Here is an 18,610-nt window from a genome sequence, read left to right on the forward strand (position 1 = left end):
TCCGGATCTCCTCAGACCCGAACAGACTCGGTCCGGACTCGTTTAATCTCATTAATCCACAACAGTCAGTTTAGATGCACAGAACAGAACAGAACGGGACCGAACCGCCGGCAAAATCCCGGTCCAGCTCGCGCCGCTGCAGGTATAAATCTGCTTGTTTCTTAAGGTGGGGGGTCGCGGTGGGCTCTGCAGTGATTGGCTCTGGTGCGCACGTGACTGTAGTGGCTCCGGTGGACAATGCTTGTGGAATTTGTAAAGCATTTATGAAATAATTTATTCACGGTATCATTGCAGTCCAAACAAATGCGAAGTATCACACCATTGAACCACGCAGCAGCCATGTTGAAACTCTCAGGTCAGTCTGATCCTGATCCGCAGAGATATTTAAGGAACACACACACACACACACACACACACACACACACACACACACACACACACACACACACAGACAGACAGACAGACAGACAGAGGTTACTCGTATTTATAGAACTAGTGCATTGCCCGTAGGAAGCATGTATTCCTATAGAAAAGTGGGAGGTTAAGAAGCTTTTTCATGGATGGCCAAATGAGGCTGTGTTTGAAGGTGGGACGTCAGGGATATAATTGGCTGTTTTTGACTACTTTTGATTATACCATTATATTTCACCTTAAAAACTATTTACCTTGCCTTACTTGGTGTAATTATTTTTAGCACAACCTCACACGTGTGACTGTACAGTTATTTTTTCATTTTAAGGTACTATATTAACACTATGGACCTAAAATCACAAAATAACATAAAATCAGAGTAGGAAAAGTTAGTTTTTTTACTGTGAAAACCACAAATATGTTTAATGAACCAATTGCATTAGTTATAATGCAAATATAAATTGTTGTTTACTAAATTGGTGCATAAGTTTTTGAAATTTACAAAGTTATGTGTAACTATTTACATTTAAATGCAGGCAATGCCTCAGGCTCCTCAGCTCATTCCTGCCTGTTCCACATTCAGCCGTCTCCTCCTTGGTTTGCCTCACAACACGACTCCACTACTCACTAAACACACCACACCAAATACTACATAACACACTAACAATACACTCCAAACACGCTATATGTCACAAAACTCGCTATCTCTGTCGCCGTCTCCAACACATCACTGCTTCTGTCAATCATCCGCCTCGGTCCCTCCCACAACTTCCTGTTCCTCAACAACCAAACTTGCTGCTTGGACACCTTTGTGACAAAAGCCCGTTTTTACCGTTTCTTCCTGCACCAGACACAAAGCAAACGTGACGGCAAAGTTCGCGAAAAAGCGTGGCAGACATTATTTACCCTAAGTCCGGTTTTGGACGTGCCGATGCGTCCAGTCCGTCGCCTCGGGATGTGGGCCGCTGCTAGCTAGCCGCTAGCTACACACGAACATCCACAGATTCCGATTCCACTTTGTTGTCCGAGCGCCTCCGGATCTCCTCAGACCCGAACAGACTCGGTCCGGACTCGTTTAATCTCATTAATCCACAACAGTCAGTTTAGATGCACAGAACGGGACCGAACCGCCGGCAAAATCCCGGTCCAACTCGCGCCGCTGCAGGTATCAATCCGCTTGTTTCTTCAGGTATGTCGTGGGCTTGAGCTCTGCAGTGATTGGCTCTGGTGCACACGTGGCCACGGTGTGCAGTGATTGGCTCTGGTGCACACGTGACTGTGGTGGCTCCGGTGGACAATGCTCGGTGGAATTTAAAAAGCATTTATGAAATAATTTATTCACGGAATCATTGCAGTCCAAGCAAATGCTCAGATGCACACCACTGAACCACGCAGCAGCCATGTTGAAAGTCTCAGGTCAGTGTGATCCTGATCCGCAGAGATATTTGACTAACAGAAACACACACAGACAGACAGACAGAGATTCCGTGCTTTTATATAAAGATTATTATTATTGTTATTGTTATCATTATTATTATTGTTTTAAATCATGCATGGAAATGTACATTAAAAAAATTGCTGCATTGAGATGCATCAAGAATCGGTTTAGAATCGAATCATTGCCCTCTGAATCGAACAGCAGCAGCATCTCAAAACGGAAGGACAACACTTACAGCACAGCAAGCGAGCTCAGCCAGTTTTGATATGATACGTAACTGACTTATGTGGTAGGATTGAGTTCGGTAAAGTTGGAAACAGATTATAACTTCCCGGATCAATAACTCATAAGTGAAAGATTGTTAAAACACAAATGATGACTCGTTCCTACTGTAGTAAGGTAGACAACAAGCTACAACCGTATTTTCATCAAAACAAGCTCCTCCGGGCTGGACATTAACACTGGTCTCTATGGTCAGCCGTCTGTGAGACGAGGGCGCAGGAACCGTCTACAAAATGCAACACCGAAAAGAGATACTACAAAAAAAAAATTCCATAACTTAACTTTTATTCACTGTAGTGTCACTAAAATCACTCCACACATCAATGGTCTCCTGCTGGTTATTCTACAATTTTTTGTTTTGAAGAAATATGCTTTGGCATAATTTGGGGGAATTTCTATTGGGAGAAATATCCAATACCTTCACTAATATTCAGTGTAGTGTCACCAGATTTTTTATAAAAAAAAAACTGTTTTCTAATGTAACATTAACTTGATATTGGTAATTAAAAATGTTTTAATACATAATCCATGTCTTATTATAAATTAAGATGTTATGGTATCAATCTGAAAGGTAAATCATCAAATTTTACTCAATGGCCTTTATGCCCTGTCATGTGGCCTTGGTGCCCCCCCCCAAAAAAAAAGAAAAGTGAAGGCCAAATGGCCTTGCCCCTAAAATGACGAAATCCCCACGCTGGTGTCCATACTTTTGACTGGTAGTGTAAGTGAATATTGCCAACCTGTGTGCCAGAATACAGTCTGTCACTGTAGCTATCAAATGCTTTTTCACATTCACACAATTTTCACTTGCATATGCGGGCAATTACTGGCAGATACATGCCTACATGTAGAGATTTGCTGAGGATAGAGGCCTTGCAACACTAGCAGGCTGAGGTGGACAAAAAACAATATAGTTAAGTATCGTAATTTGACCTGCTATTTTAGGGGATACTAATCTATTAACATATACCCAGATCTCCCCTGATGCTGACCCTTAGGATCAGCTCTCTATAGTGTGAAACAAGTAAGTGTTGTGATTGAGATCCTGACCCACCATGCATCCTGGAAGGTGCCAAAGTTGGGTTTTGAATTATATTTTAACTTATTGACCATCAATAAACAGCGTCCCCTGTCTGACTCACACTGTGTCACACTCATGCTGTTTTCTGGGGGAAAGTTCAATGAAGTAGGTCGAGATGGCTCACAGTCGCAGTTATTTACACTACTCACAATAAGTTAGGGATATTGTGAGAGACTCAGTGGATTTCATACATACGGTGTTTGTTTCACTTCAGAGAGTTTTGGGATACGGAGGCAATCGTAGTGGGGTGATAGACACACCTCATTTTGTGTTTTCCACGTAATGGTCTCACTGTGTACAGTGTGCCTTACATATGGGGCCAATACCAAAAAACTAAAAGACAACCCTTTTCAATGTGGCATCTATTTCAACATTCTGTGGGTATAAAAAGCTGGTATTGTCAGTAAGTCATTCCAAGTTCATCATTCAAACGGCCATGAACACACAACGTCACTTAACGGACGAGCAGCGCCACCTGGCCATAGTGCGCCTTCGGGTCGGTGGCAGGCAGTCAAATGTTGCTCGTGAACTTGGTGTGTCTCAAAGTGTCATCAGCAGACTTGCATCAAGACACAGAACTCCACCGCTTTGGCTTGAATGCCAGACGACCGTTGCAGCTGACTCCACTGACACCAAGACACCGCCGTGAATGTTTGCAATGGGCACAAGACCATGTGACCTGGACAATGCAGCAGTGGTCTACCGTCCTGTTCACTGATGGGTGTCAGGTCACCTTGCACAGAAATGATGGTCGTCAGTGTTGCTGGAGAAGGCGAGGTGAGCGATACGCCGAGGTCAACATGGTCCCCAGGGTTCCCTTTGGTGGAGGAGGTGCAACAGTCTGGGCAGGCATCACCAGTCAGCGCAAAACAGATTTGGTTATTGTAGATGGCTCAGTCACTGCACGTTCTTACCTCAGAGATATCATAGAACCCATCATCATCCCCTCATTCTGCCAGCACACCCCCAACTTTCTGTTCATGGATAATAATGCTCCACCACATCGTGCCAGAATTGTCACAGCTCGACTTCAGTAAGGTGGAGTGCCTCATATGGTATGGCCAGCAATGTCCCCTGACCTAAACCCCATAGAGCACGTCTGGGACCAGCTGAAGCAGAGACTGGATGATCGTACCCCACCCCCACGTGACCTGGCAGAACTGCGTGTAGCACTTGTGGAGGAGTGGAACGCATTGCCTCAGAACAACATCACGAGGCTAGTGAGGAGCATGAGACGTCGCTGTCAAGCTGTCATTGCGGCAAATGGTGGAAACACCCGCTACTGACATTGTCAATTTTTGTTATTTGGGGCTATCCTTGTTATTGTCTAAATTTTTGGTGTAATAAATATTAAACTAATGAAAATGTTGTTTCTTCTCATTCATTATTAGTAATATCAAAGGGAACTTTTACTTATTTCATTAAAATTCAGACCAAATAGGAAAAGCACTCATGTAAATAACAATATCCCTAACTTATTGTGAGTAGTGTATTTTCAATACAAGTTGCTAGGGACAGTAACTACAAAAACACAATAGTGGAAGGTGACAGACAGATGGTGAGTTAAAGTGTTTTGCTCTAAATCCCCCATTGCGTTCCATTCCATTTTCTTCTGCTTTTCCGTGAGGGTCGTGGGGATATTTTGCTCTAAATCACATCACATAATCGCCACCATTCAACGTTGGGAGCTGCCTGGCTCTGCTTGCTCAGACACAGTTTTTTGGGCAGAAATGTGACAAAGAGTCCGTAGGACAAACAGGATGACAGACACTTTTCCACATGCGGATGCAGTATTTTTTCCTCATACAAGTAGCCAAAGATACTACCAGTTAGCACAAGACTGTTGTTTGGTCCTGTGACACTGATTTTGGGGTTAAAGTGAGGGACATCTCTTTTATTTGATGAGTGAAGGATCTGTTTAGTTACCAGACTGTGATCACCATCAGACCGACACACCCCGTTCCGCACTTCCAGATTTTCTGCCTCTGCTGCTCTGGTACTACATCCATAGGATAATTAAAGATATGTATTCCTATCTCATAATATATCAGACTGTAATCCTTTTTATGGATTACATTATTATTAGATTTCCTGTATCTATCGTAGCAATAGATACAGGAAATCTTTCCAGCCACAAGCCATCACTTTATACAATATCTCTCTCACCTCTGCCTGAGAGAGAACTCTGGTCTCTCTACTATTTTGTTGTATATATTATTATTATTATTATTGTTATAGTATATTTTGCATATTTTGTTTTGTTGTATATATTGTTATTGTTTATAGCACACTGTGCACTGTATACACTATGTATATATTGCCTTCTATTTATGTTATGTACAAAGTGTTTTATTTGCGGACCCACTACTGCTGTAACAAAATAATTTCCCAGTCTGGGATCATTAAAGTCATCCATCCATCCATCCATCCATCCATCCAGCCTCCCTCCCTCCCTCCCTCCAATCCGCCAGCCCGCCCGTCCCTCTGTCCAGGGCCATTCTGTAATTTGAAAAGATACATTTGAGAGATTAGAAATAACCCCTCTCCTCTGCATGTCTGTGTACAGGTATTGTATTTTGGTGCAGCAGAGGGAGAAATGGGAGGAGCAGGAGGTGCATGGTCAGAAAGAGAAGGAGGAACTAAACCAGCAGATCAATAAGCATCGGCTACTACAGCAAGAGAATCTGCAGCTAAAAACAGAAGTGGAAAGGTACTGTATCTTTACACACATTCACACCACCTCCGTTGTTAAACTATTGGAATGATCCGGGGGGAATTATTCCAAAAATCCAACTTTACAAGTTGGGCTTGAACAGTTCGAATTAATTTCAAATCAATTTATTCAATTTCAAAATCTATATTCAATCTCATATTCTGAAGTAGTGATTTCTTTATACAGATCCATCGGTTTTCCACATAAAATTAAACTTGCACGGACAAGAACATATAGTTATATGTTTATTAACTAGAATAATGCAGAGTAAATAAAATGAAATGATAATTCAACAAATGACAACGGTTAACAGAAAATGTGTCGCCTGGATCCATTATATTTGGACCAATTTACTGCAATGTATTGATGTCGTGCGGTCGTTTCTGAGGTTGATAAAACTAAATTAGCAGTCTGCTAACTTGATCTCTCGAGAGGGAGTGTAACACAGTTTCACTGTGATTTAGACCATGGATTAAATTTACACCGGAATATCCCTTTAAGTATGGCTTCTTTTATTTTATTAAAGCTAGAACTATCCTTCACAGTCAAAGATGAATATCTGCGCCTTCTGCGCCTTTCCTGATAATACAATCTGAAGCATGAGGGCACAGTCTGCATCAAGCCAATTCTTAGCCTTAGCTACACGTTCAAATAGAAAAGGAAAAAGTGTCTTGATCTTTTTCATTAAATTGTGGCAACAATCACAAGTTATTAATGTCAAACCGCTCAGAAGACCTGGGCAGCTGCCCGCTCACAGCCTCGCCGGACAATAGGCCATCTCTCACCAGAGACAAACAATATCCCTCCAAATCTATTTTTGTTTTTTCGGATATCTGATGAATTCTCTCAATTTCAAGATGTTTTTTAATGTCTAGTTCTTGTTTAATTTTTCCATGGTCCAACTGCAACATCAGAATCGCTTTTGTTGCTGAAAAGTTAATCCATGAGTCTGAAAAGACACAGCAGGAGGATTTGGAGAAAAATTCCCCTTAGCCTCAGACATTATACCATCGTCAATTAGCTTAGCTTTTTTTTTTTCACAGCTTTTTTTATTGGGTTTTGCAGATGTATACAATTGTATTAAAACATTTACAAGGAGTTAAGTATACATTTTTCCTTTTAAGAAAAACAACAGAAAGAGAAAGTGGTCACTGGGGTATTGCTGTATGCCCGAACAACTTACAAAACTAGAACAACCACAATAAGGAAAATAAATGCAAAAAGTTGAAAAGAAGGACTAGGACAAAATAGACTTAGAAAGAGAAAAAACAAAAACAAAACAAGACAAAAACAAAAAAAAAGACATAAGTACAGGCACATCATTCAAGTAATAGTAGACTGCTAAGGAGAAAGTAACAGACATCCCAAGTCAAAGTAGCAGCATATAACCCTCATCACAGCAGAGATAACGTATCCACCTCTCTGAGATGCTTCAGTCGTGTCAGTCGGGGGTGAGTGGAAGATTTGTCCTCTTAACCAATTGAAGGAATGGGCCCCATAATTTCTCAAATTTACTGGAGCAATGAATTTACTGGAGTTTTGTAAGTAGCATACAACTGGTCAAGTTCAGATATGCGTTGTGTCAGCCTGGTCAGTTTTTCCTTCCTAAGTTTCTTCTCATAGCCTGTGTACGAGATTATTTCCCCCCTGATGTATGCCTTTAAGGCCTCCCAAAGTACGGAGGCAGAAACATCGGGTGTTTTATTATTCACAAAGAAATCAATTTGTTGTGAGACAAAGTTAACAAAATTGTCATTTAAAAGTAAGCGAGTATTGAGACGCCATGGCGCATGCATAGAAATAAAGTTCTTAAAGCATATATTCATAGTGATAGGGGCGTGATCAGAAATAACAATAGCATCATATTTGCAGTTAGATACCGATGAGAGCAGTCTATTATCAACCAAAAAATAATCAGTGCGGGTGAAAGTGTGATGGACCTGAGAAAAAAAAGAATATTCCCTCTTAGAGGGGTTAAAAAAGCGCCAGATGTCAGTAACAGCAAATTCATCCATAAAGGACTGGATTACATTAGCCGATTTCGATGGAGCGCAAGCTCTGGGGGAGGAACGGTCCAGCTGAGGGTCAAGCCAGCAATTAAAGTCTCCTCCTAATATTAAGTGGTGTGACGAGAAATCGGAGAGATTTAGAAAAAGGCGTTTAAAGAAAGCATCGTCGTCGAAGTTGGGAGCATAAATGTTAGCCAAAACCACCTGGGTGTTATGAATCTGGCCAACAACTATGATAAACCTACCATTAGGGTCAGAAATGGTACTTGAATGTACAAAGGGAACAGACTGCACCCCGAGATTTGCCTTGAAATGAGGAATGATAAGTCTGACCTACCCATCCCTTCTTCAATTTAGAATGGTCTGAAACCTTGAGGTGGGTTTCTTGCAAAAAAATTACATGGGCACCAAGATGATGAAGATGGTGCAGTATCTTACTTTGTTTTATAGGATTATTGAGCCCTCTACAGTTGAAGCTAGTGAATCTAATGGCACACCCACTGGATGATGTTGCACTGGATGGGGTCATAGCCAGCTAACAGGAGTATTATGTAAGAGTGATCTGCGGCAAAGCTTTAGGTGAAAACTTGACTGATGTGAGACAAAAAGAAACAGAACAAAAAGAGAGAAAAACAGAAACAAAGTATAAAAAAACATGTACCTTTTCCCTCCCACCCATCTGTCCACCCACATGGCCTTTCGCAGAAGCATCCCCCCAAACGGGATGCGCGCAATGTACCCCCTAAATAAACAAGCTGTCACACCTCTTATAGCTCTGAAGAGAGCCTATACTCAACAACTGAAGAACTACCACTAATTAGGCTTTGGAACTGTGACATAGAGTTAAATCAATGACGTTACACTATGATAAATGTCCTTATAACCAAGACGGGTAACACAAGCTGACTAATAAGTCAATACATAAAACAATCTTATTGAACAATAATATGAACAGTATGCAATAAAGAACACTTTTGCAGCATCTCACAATCAATTGTGTCACAACAGTGAGGGACCTGTAGTGCTACAGCTTTTGCCTGAGGTATTCCTGCAATCAAGTGGTCACCATGAGCCATATTGGGAAATATCAAGAATGACAGGAATAAACAAGAAAACAAAGTCATTTCATAACAGTAGTTCACTGAACACATTAAGAAAACAAGACATCCAGGATGGATGGCAAATGTAGTCCTCGGGATTAGTAACAGTCGCTGCCCAATAGCAAGTAAAAATGTTAAACATGCTAAATGGTGTCAGGAGTGACTCCGTTTTTAATGTTCTTCTCAATGAAATGTAAAGCCAATGTTGGATCCTCAAACCTGTGGGTCTGCCCGCCGGGCAGAGTGATGCGTAGCATTGCCGGGTAAAGAAGAACAAACTTGATGTTTGGGCAGGAATGGAGCTCCCTCTTCACTGCGGCAAAGGCGGCCCACTTCTTAGCAACCGCTGGGGTGAAGTCAGGATAGATCGATATTTTCGTGCCCATGTAGGAAAGCGGGGAAGCTTCTCCGGCATGACGTAGAATTTGGTTCCGGACTTGAAATAGGTTTACCCAAATAACGAGTGGACGAGGTGGCTCACCATCCCTGGGTTTGGTGCGTAAAGTGCGATGGGCCCAGTCCAGCATAGGTTTGACGTCAAGGCCAAGTATGTCCTGTAGGAGCTGGGCTGCAAACTCGGTGGGACGTGCCCTCGGGCAGGCCGACTAGGCGAACATTATTCCACCTTGAACGACCCTCCAGGTCTTCGCATTTCTTTGACAAGGAGTCAACAGTGGCGGTTAGCTTGCTAACGTTAGCTCAGAGGTCAGATAGCTCCATGTCCTGAGCGTTAGCCGAGCGCTCGAGGTCCGCGATTGATTCATCATATGAAGCAAGTCTGTTCTCAAAGGGCTCCAAAGCCGCCACGATCTCTCTTTTAACTGCTGTTGAGATGGTGGTTTCAAACTTACTGAGGATATCCGAGCGCATTTCGTCCATCATCTCCCTCATGTTCCGCAACAGGGTGGCGTTAGCATTAGCATCTGGCTGCTCTGGGGATTGTGGCTCAGGCGATGGCGGTTGCCCTCTGCGGCCTGTTCTAGAAGCATTGTTTCTCCCTCGGCCTGCCATCATAGAGTGTCCGTGAGCGAAGAATAAGTTTAGGCTGCGGTGTTAGTGCTTAATGCCGGCAAAAAGCAAGCAAAAGTGTAACATAGGAGTGTAAAAAAAGTCACATTCCAGCCTCTGCGAAACGCGTCTTACATCTTTGTCGTTCCGCACCGCCCCCCCCCCAATTAGCTTAGCTTTTATAGCCACTTCCACGTTCTCTTTGAGACGTTTGTCACCTTCGACCTTCACTGAGTAATATGCAGCAATCTTGAGCAACTGCTCTTTTGTGCATTCATCCATGGATTCCTGAGATGGGTCAGCAATAAACACTTTCAACTTAATACATTACAAAATATGTAGCACAACAAACATGGCCAACACCAAACTTTTACGCACGCCAAAGGACCAGATAGTCACAACGCTGTTCACTCGTGCGCACTAGAGAGGAATAAACCTCCCTTCAGTTTGGAGTTTCCCCCGCTATTTAAACCAAACCGGCTAACTAAACTCCCCCCTAGTCTTCATGTGGTTAGTTGTGGTGGGTATTTATGCACTGTTGACTGCTGGATCAGGAAGGCAACTAGCGAGCTAGCAACCCTCCCAGAACCACGGACATGCTCCCGAGTAATGCTTCTGCCACGTTTTTTTTTTTTTTTTTTTTTTTTTAATTTAACCTTTATTTAACCAGGAAAAAAGACTCATTGAGATTAAAAATCCCTTTTACAAGAGTGTCCTGGCCACAACACTACACACACCAGCTCAACGAACCCAAAGGAGAATGTCGCTACAGCCTACAAGGGAAAACTCCTCACCATTTTACCAAACTGCGCACAAGCAACCTGCGAGTTTTATCCAGAATAGCTGATAGCAGCACAAACAACCGGCAAGCAAATAAATACTCAAATGGCCCAATCCAGGTACGAAACACTACGCAATTTCTCTGAAATAGTCTACTTACCCAACAATGCCATAATCCAACGCGTCCTTTCCTCTACACTTTACCACAAGAGCAAACAATCGGTTACGGGCCTGCATGTAAAAACCGGAACAATCGCAGCCGGACGAGCCCCCAATTTGTCATAACCCTGCTCCTAGGCTATGACAAATACGGCATAGGACGCAATAGATGGCAGTAAATGAGTGAATTTATTATATTAACTTACGCGACAAATGTGAAGTGTGTAAGTCAGTAACATCAGTAATGTAAATGTGGATGCGTGAGCAATATGGGGTGTGAATGTTGTAAAGTGAAAACAAAGCAGAAACCAAACAAAGAGAATGGGCTGCCGCTGCTGGCGGGGATGCACCCCAATCAGAGAGAGCGAGGGCCGAGTTAAGACTGGGTTTTCATCCTTTTAGGAGCGCCTGAACCAGATGCTACCAATCCATACTCTGCTGATGGTACCTCAAGGACACATAGGAAAAACAATAACTGGTCAACCACATCAGCACATCAACACTAGACAGGGACCGTCACAGGCCTGTGAGAGCTCAGGAAGGACAGGCACTAAAATGGAGCGTTTAGACAGAGGGTGAATAGCAGTGCTGCAGCAATAAACAGTATAGGAAAATTAATGTGTTTTTAAGGTTTATGAGCACTTGACCCTCCTCTTATTGTTATGCCTTCCCCTGTGTCTGACTTACTCTGTTTTCTCCCGAAGATTGACAGAGAACCAATCACAGCAGTCAGAGCAGAGTGAGGGGCTCAAGCAGCGCATGAATGAACTCAAGAAGTCATTAAGTTCCACCCAGCTGGAAGTGAGTCGATGGATGGCACGGTACGATGCGCTAATGGAGCAACACCAAGGCCTGGATCTAACCATGACCAAACTAGACAACCACTGTGAGGTAAATGGGGTATTTCATTTATCTATGAAACAGTAGGGAAAACAAGACAAGTCTCTTTGGAGAACCAGTCTGGATCACAGCTCTTTCTCTGTGTGTGTGTGTGTGTGTGTGTGTGTGTGTGTGTGTAGCTGTTGAGTCGACTGAAAGGGAACCTAGAAGAGGAGAACCACCACCTGCTGAGTCAGATCAACCTGCTGAGTCAGCAGAACCACACTCTGCTAGAGAGGAGCATGGAAAGCAAAGAGATGTATCACCAGGAACAGAAGCTATACATGTAACTGTATACAACACATCTGCAATACAAACTACACATGTAGCTGCACAATAAGCCAACTGTACGTATGTAGTACATACCACTGCTAACACATACTATACACACAAGTATGGAGCAGATAACCCCATTAACATGTAATTATCCAGAACTGCTTTACTCACATGATGATACATTTATTGCAGAGAAGTTTCGATAAGATCGAGGAACAAATTAGAATTATTTTCTGCGTCTTTCTTCATTCAGTGATAAACTGAACGCTCTTCGTCGTCAGAAAGAGAAACTAGAGGAGAAGATCATGGACCAGTACAAGTTCTACGACCCCACACCAAAAAAGTAATGCTTTAATTTAAACGCCTTTAAATTCCCTTATTATAGTATATATGGAATAGCTGTGTATGTTGTTGCAGTAATCTGCTCAATGTATTTCAGGTATTGATGTTTGGTTATTAAAATGTTATATAAATGTTGTGTGTTTTCCAGGAAGAGTCAGTGGTCTGGAGCAAAAGCTTTCGCTAAACTGATCAAACCCCGAAAGGAAAGCAGCAAGGAGAGAGGGGGCGAACGAGACAAGGAGGGAGGCAAAGATAGAGAACGAGCCAAGAGCGCCCCAGACATCCCACTACCTGCTCCTCCTACCCTATTCCACCCTGAAACTCCACCCCCACTTCCAGAGCGGATGGCAAGTGACTCGCAGGACAATGACCACACCCACGGTACCCATAACAGCTACACCAGCAGTCTCAGCTTAGGACCCCAGAGTCCACCCCTTACGCCCATTGGTCAAGGTAAATTTGCTCATGCTAGTTTTCATGTTCTACCATGAAATGTACATACAGTAAATATGAAATGCATCCAATTTAAACCATAAAGCTGATGGAACATGGTGACTTGGATCAGGTGCACCTCATCTATCTGCTCCTCTAGAGAGTGCAGGTGACCACCACCTAACTGTCTGACTATCTGCATTTCTTACAGTTGCTCTAAACCTCTGTATTCCACACTTGATTAATATCCACCCCTCTGTTTTCTAGTGGGATGTCAATGCTAACAAGGCACTGCTTCTGCAGTAGAAATAGTAAATGTTAATATTTTTGGATTTCTCCTTCTATGACAAACAACTACTCTATTAATCAAGAAAATAATCCACAGAGTAATCGAAAATGAAAATAACTAGTAGTTGCAGGCAAAATACAAACAACACAATAAAAACAAACATTTCAAAAGATAATTACAATCAATCAATTATGTTTAAAGAATGTTTTTTTTGTGACACAATCAGGACCATTGTGCCTTTGCAATACCTTGCAATACTGTGATGATAGAATGTTGTAATACACAGAAAAATGTTGACACTTTATTCTCCCTCCTACTAGAAATCCTGCTAAAAAAAGTGTAGGCTTTTCTTGGCCTGTCAGGCTTCTAGAATTACTCTACAATCTGAAATTGCAACAGGAATTCCCCTGTTGCTTTGCAGAAGCAGAAAATTATTCCTTTGTCAACACAACAGGTCAACATATTAAAAACCTAATGAATACATACAAACATTGGGTTTAGATGAACAGTTCGATTATCCAAACACTTTGTGCTAGTTAAAGTCTGCTATACTATATATGCCCACCAAAAAAAAAATAAAACCTTTGCCAATTGCTTTTTATTTAGGGTCACATATAAAAATGGGTTTGGGAACCACTATACAGTACCGGACACTTACTTTTCATTACTCTGTCATCATAGTGGAACTGGATTTTAATGCATGGCCTACTCTGAGTTTATATTTTTATTTCCATGGGTTGTCTTTCTTTAATGCTCTACTCTGAAATGAGGATTCTTCTCTTGGCTGAGCTCAGTTCACTCTTAGTTCTACTGGCATGTGGAACATATGCAGCTTATTTAAAGCTGTTGTCTGTAATTATTTTTTGTTATATTTGCTAAAATTGTCATTATGATCTGACAGTAGAATAAGATATAGGTCAGCTGTGTAAAAATCGACTGTCTGTGGGTCCACCGCTCCCAGATCAACACAACCAATCAGAGCCAAGGGGAGTGTCTGAGAAGTGTCAGTCATACTCGTGCATATGCTGCTGGCAGCCCCCCCTCCCTCACACAGCCTGTACTGGGCAGTGCCCTTCCCCCATGCAGGTGCAGTGCCTGCTCTTACCTGGTCAGATACGTTCAAGCTCAAACCCAAACTGTATACAATGGCAGAAAAGCAACAGAGCCGAAAAATTCCCCATCATTGCCCACGTCAAAGAGAAGAAATATGAAGACAGACGAAGAAAAGCAGTGTAAAAACACAGAATTGGATGGAGCCAAAGTGAAAACTATGATAAATATCGGAGCGTTATTTTAAAGGTGGAGGGAGCTGCAGGATTTGTAAGGACTTTTCTGCTGGACACTTAAGGATCCCTGCTTGAGGTGTAATACTTGTAATAGAGCATATCAGCGTACGATGTTGCAGTCGAGCTACGTAGCTTGCTGCTAAATCTAGCTTGTTAGCTTGTATGTTAACTCTGGTGTTTAGCTTTGTCTTTATGGCTAACTGGTTAGCAAAGTGTCCGGTCAGTTATAACGTTATTTTTTGTTCAGTATGCTGTCAAGTGGTTGGATTGGTTTAGAGAAATAACATTACTCATGCTTCAGAATGGCAGCATGGTGATGATGATTACCTGAATGATTACCGGGTAACTCCGTCTACCACGATGTGAGGAATATGGTTTGTTACTCGGGTTACTACAGTGACTCGGCATGAGGCACTCTCCATTGTAATTTAGTTGTATTGGTCAGAAATAGAACAATCTGGGCTTATTTTGTTGTTACTTTAAATGTGCCATCTTGGTTATCTGGGGTCCTTCTGTAACCGTGGTTAAAAGTCTGCTTGTGCATGACAGGCTGCTCTGTGGGGAGGGGCTTTGAAGGCAGGGCTGCAGTGCAGCAGAGAGGAAGAAGGAGGGACCTGGTAGCTGTGCTCATTCAAATTTTCTTTTTTCTCTAAACTTCAGACTGCAGTTTTAAAGAGACAATATGAAACAAACAAGAAATCACTCTGCTGAGCCAGATGTGTTTGTCAGCACAAATAATTCCAACTCAGACCAGAGTTATCCCTTAAGTTTGTCTGTTCATGTACACTGTTCATGTCATGTGTGCTTTATATCAGTTGTCATTCTTTGTTTGGATTCAGAGTGAGTTGAGCTCAGTCTTGATCTATCTAATGCATGGATTTTTACTGGATTTCTGTTATTTTGTTTTACTCAAATTGATTTTCTCGCATGATATCTTATTATTTTGCATTCTGTCAGTCACATACTTAATAACTTCTTAACCCACTATATTCTTTGGTTAACTCACTGTCATTGTTTCATTTTCCTTACAATTCTTTGTGTCCCACCTGTCTCTCTCCATTCTCTCCATTCATCTCAGCGCCTCCCACCCCAAAACGCTTCTGTTTCCTCCGCAGTAAAAGTCAAGAGAAGCTCCTCTCCCCACCTTCCTCCTCCTCCCGTCCCTCCCTGTCTCTCACCAGAAGACTGCGATTCTGGTCATCAACTGACATCTCAGCTGACGGCACCAGTTGCCAGCCAATGTCAGCCAACGGACTGTTTTAAAATCCCTCTCCTCATCATCATCATCCTTTTAAACATACACATCAACATCCCCATCAGACTCACCGTTGTACCTTCACACAAAAATGCAAACATCATATATACTGTACATGCACTTAAAAACTAATGCAGTTTCCACAGTCCATATGCAAAACACACACAAATGGGTGCGCGTTTCGGTTGTCAGCCAGCCAGTATTACTAGTAAGTGTGTGTGTGTGTGTGTGTGTGTGTGTGTGTGTGTGTGTGTGTGTGTGTGTGTTCCAAGGTTTTGTCTCTACAGCCTGACTTTCATGAATTGTAGGTTATAGTGGATAATATTAACAAGTGTTAGCATATATATAGCAGTGTACCTGACTTTACTCAGTAAGTCTGCTGATTTTCTACTGTACTATACACTGTGTTAAAAACAAAAATATAAATATTTCAAATTTTGATTAGAAAGTAAAACAATGAGTAAACACATGGCTGCATCCTTTGCAGATGTGATTACTACTCCTTCAAAATTCTTGTGAAATTTACAGCCATAATGTCTGATTATCACAATAATTCATTAGCTTCCAGTGTACCTGAATTGATGAATGCACTCGTCTTGCTTGATTTTCTTGCTATTTTATGTTCTTCACACCACATCTTATGGTCCTGCGATGGCATACAACTCCAGAATGTTTCCCTACAGTGTTCTGTTTGGTCTGCAGGTTTGACTGACAGGAACCGTGGTGTTTATTATATTAGTACTCCAAGGAACAGCAGTGAGCATATCAATGGAGAAGATGGACAAGGTAATTCATATATTAATTATTGATAACATTTCATGAAAATTGAGATTCTAGCAGGAAGACTTTTATGAAAGGATTAAGGTGTTAGCATGTTCACATACCTGCATTTTGAGATGGTATCTTATTATCTAACAATATTGGCAGCCTGTACAGTGCTTATTTTGTAAACCACCTGAGTGTTAAATCAGAATCTGGAATAATTTAATATAGTACATCATTTTCAACCAGTCTCAGTGCAAATTGAGTGAGTAGCTATTTGGTCTTTTCTGTCTTGTCTGGAAATCTGAAATGAAGGAAGGAAAGGGAAGTAAAATAATCCATGAGTACCTTGTCAAAGGAAGCAAAAGAGAAAAAAAGAACCTGGTCTTTACTTGTGGTTTTGAGTAATGGCAGGTGAAAGGAAACATTACACTTGCATTCCAACAGTAGTATATGAAGTAGATCAACATATCAACACAGATGGGTTGTATTAACAAAGGTGAAAGGAAACCTGCTTTCTTAGTATATTATGAATTAATTACTCTGCAGTTAGTTATTGTTTTGCTCCTGGCAAAGTAAGCTGTGTTTCCTGCCTCAGGTCACACCCTGAAGGTGCTAAGTTCCACTCCAAGCCACCAGGCAACCTTACTGGGCAACAAATCCAGCTCCTGGCAGGGTCAAGACCCTGCCTACAGGCCCAGAGGTGAGCCAGGTTATTCTTATATAAGAACTTAGAAGTCAGCAAAAGTTTGAGCATATTTGTGACTCGGTAGTGTTACAAGGTCTCAGGTGTGAATGGGGAGCAGGTGTGTTAAATTTGGTGTTATCGCAATGTGTCATTTCTTCAGTGTAGTCCCATTAAAGATATAATAAAATATAAAAATGTGAAGGGGGTACTCACTTTTGTGAGATACTGTATATACATACATACAAATAAACAGTTAAAAGCAACATCATGTAACCTTTTCACCCTAAAGTAACAGCAATGGTGTCTATATCACAGCCATTCCAACCCCATCATTTGTTTCTGCACAATGTAACTTCAGTGATAGGTTAGCATCACAAATATGTACAGTATAAATATATATATGTATTAGGGCTGTCAAACGAAGAATTTTTTTAATCGCGATTAATCGCATTTTGTCCATAGTTAACTCACAATTAATCGCAAATTAATCGCAATTTTTTTTTTCTGTTCTAAATGTACCTTAATGTATTTTTTTCATGTTCTTAATACTTTTAACAACATAAGAAAGGGCAAATATGCTTTCTTTATGAAAATATTTATTCAACACTTCAAATCATGCAGGAAAATAAAAGGCTCAAAAAATATCCCCTCACCCTAAATGGGATCAAAACATGGTGATGTCTGCTTTTGGCAAGGGGGGGCGATGGGCTCTCTGCATCTGCCATGTGTTTGGCTTGCAAATTATATTTGAGACTCGACGTACTTCAGTGGTAACTAATTTCATGTCGACAGTAAGTGCAGATAACTTTTGTCCTATCGACCGAACCATGTGTCAGTGTTTTGAAAGTGAATTTGCCGTTCATAAGTCCTTACTCCATTTACTTTCACTTTCGCTTTTCAGTCCACCGTGTTTTTCCCGAACCGCCCACCCTGCTTCTTCTTCTTCTGATTCCCTTTCTTATTCTTCTGCCACCCTCTGGATCAAGACTACAGGTGCCACCGACGCCGTAAATCAAACAATGCGCGTTCCTTTTTTTTTTTTAATACCGAGCGTTAAGAGGATGTTGCGTTAACGACTTATTAACGCGTTAGCTTTGACAGCCCCTGATGTGTGTGTGTGTGTGTGGGGGGGGTGTGGGGGGGGGGGGGGGGGTGTGTGTGTGTATATATATTATATATTAATATAAATATATACTATATATATATATATTATATGTATGTTATGGTATTTATGTAAGATGTATTGTAAAGAATATATATATATATATCTTATATATATATATGTATGTATGTATTTAATGTCAATATAATATATTTATATATGTATATATATATATTATATATATCTAATTTATATATTTCTTATATATTATATAATATATATCTATATATATATATATTATGTATATATATATATATA

General features: G+C 41.3%; 1 protein-coding gene across 5 annotated transcripts in view; it reads left to right on the forward strand.

Annotated features, from left to right (window-relative positions):
• Nucleotides 1-17,639, forward strand: part of ccdc88c (coiled-coil domain containing 88C) — a 48,423-nt gene extending 30,784 nt beyond the window's left edge. For 3 of the 5 annotated variants that reach the window (XR_003980935.1, XR_003980936.1, XR_003980937.1), the window contains exons 22-29: nt 5,779-5,922; nt 11,686-11,872; nt 12,001-12,146; nt 12,390-12,479; nt 12,627-12,931; nt 15,601-15,948; nt 16,443-16,526; nt 17,101-17,156. Coding sequence is in view for 2 of the 5 variants with exons in the window: in XM_030391772.1 (XP_030247632.1) it covers nt 5,779-5,922; nt 11,686-11,872; nt 12,001-12,146; nt 12,390-12,479; nt 12,627-12,931; nt 16,443-16,526; nt 17,101-17,237 (1,093 nt within the window). In the remaining 3 variants the exon portion in view is untranslated. Of the gene's footprint in view, nt 1-5,778; nt 5,923-11,685; nt 11,873-12,000; nt 12,147-12,389; nt 12,480-12,626; nt 12,932-15,563; nt 15,949-16,442; nt 16,527-17,100 lie in introns of those variants that run through there. The other 2 variants (XM_030391772.1, XM_030391774.1) reach the window with 2 other exon arrangements.
• Nucleotides 17,640-18,610: the final 971 nt, after the last annotated feature.

The sequence above is a fragment of the Sparus aurata genome, chromosome 16 (assembly GCF_900880675.1).
Source record: "Sparus aurata chromosome 16, fSpaAur1.1, whole genome shotgun sequence".
Lineage (NCBI taxonomy): Eukaryota > Metazoa > Chordata > Actinopteri > Spariformes > Sparidae > Sparus > Sparus aurata.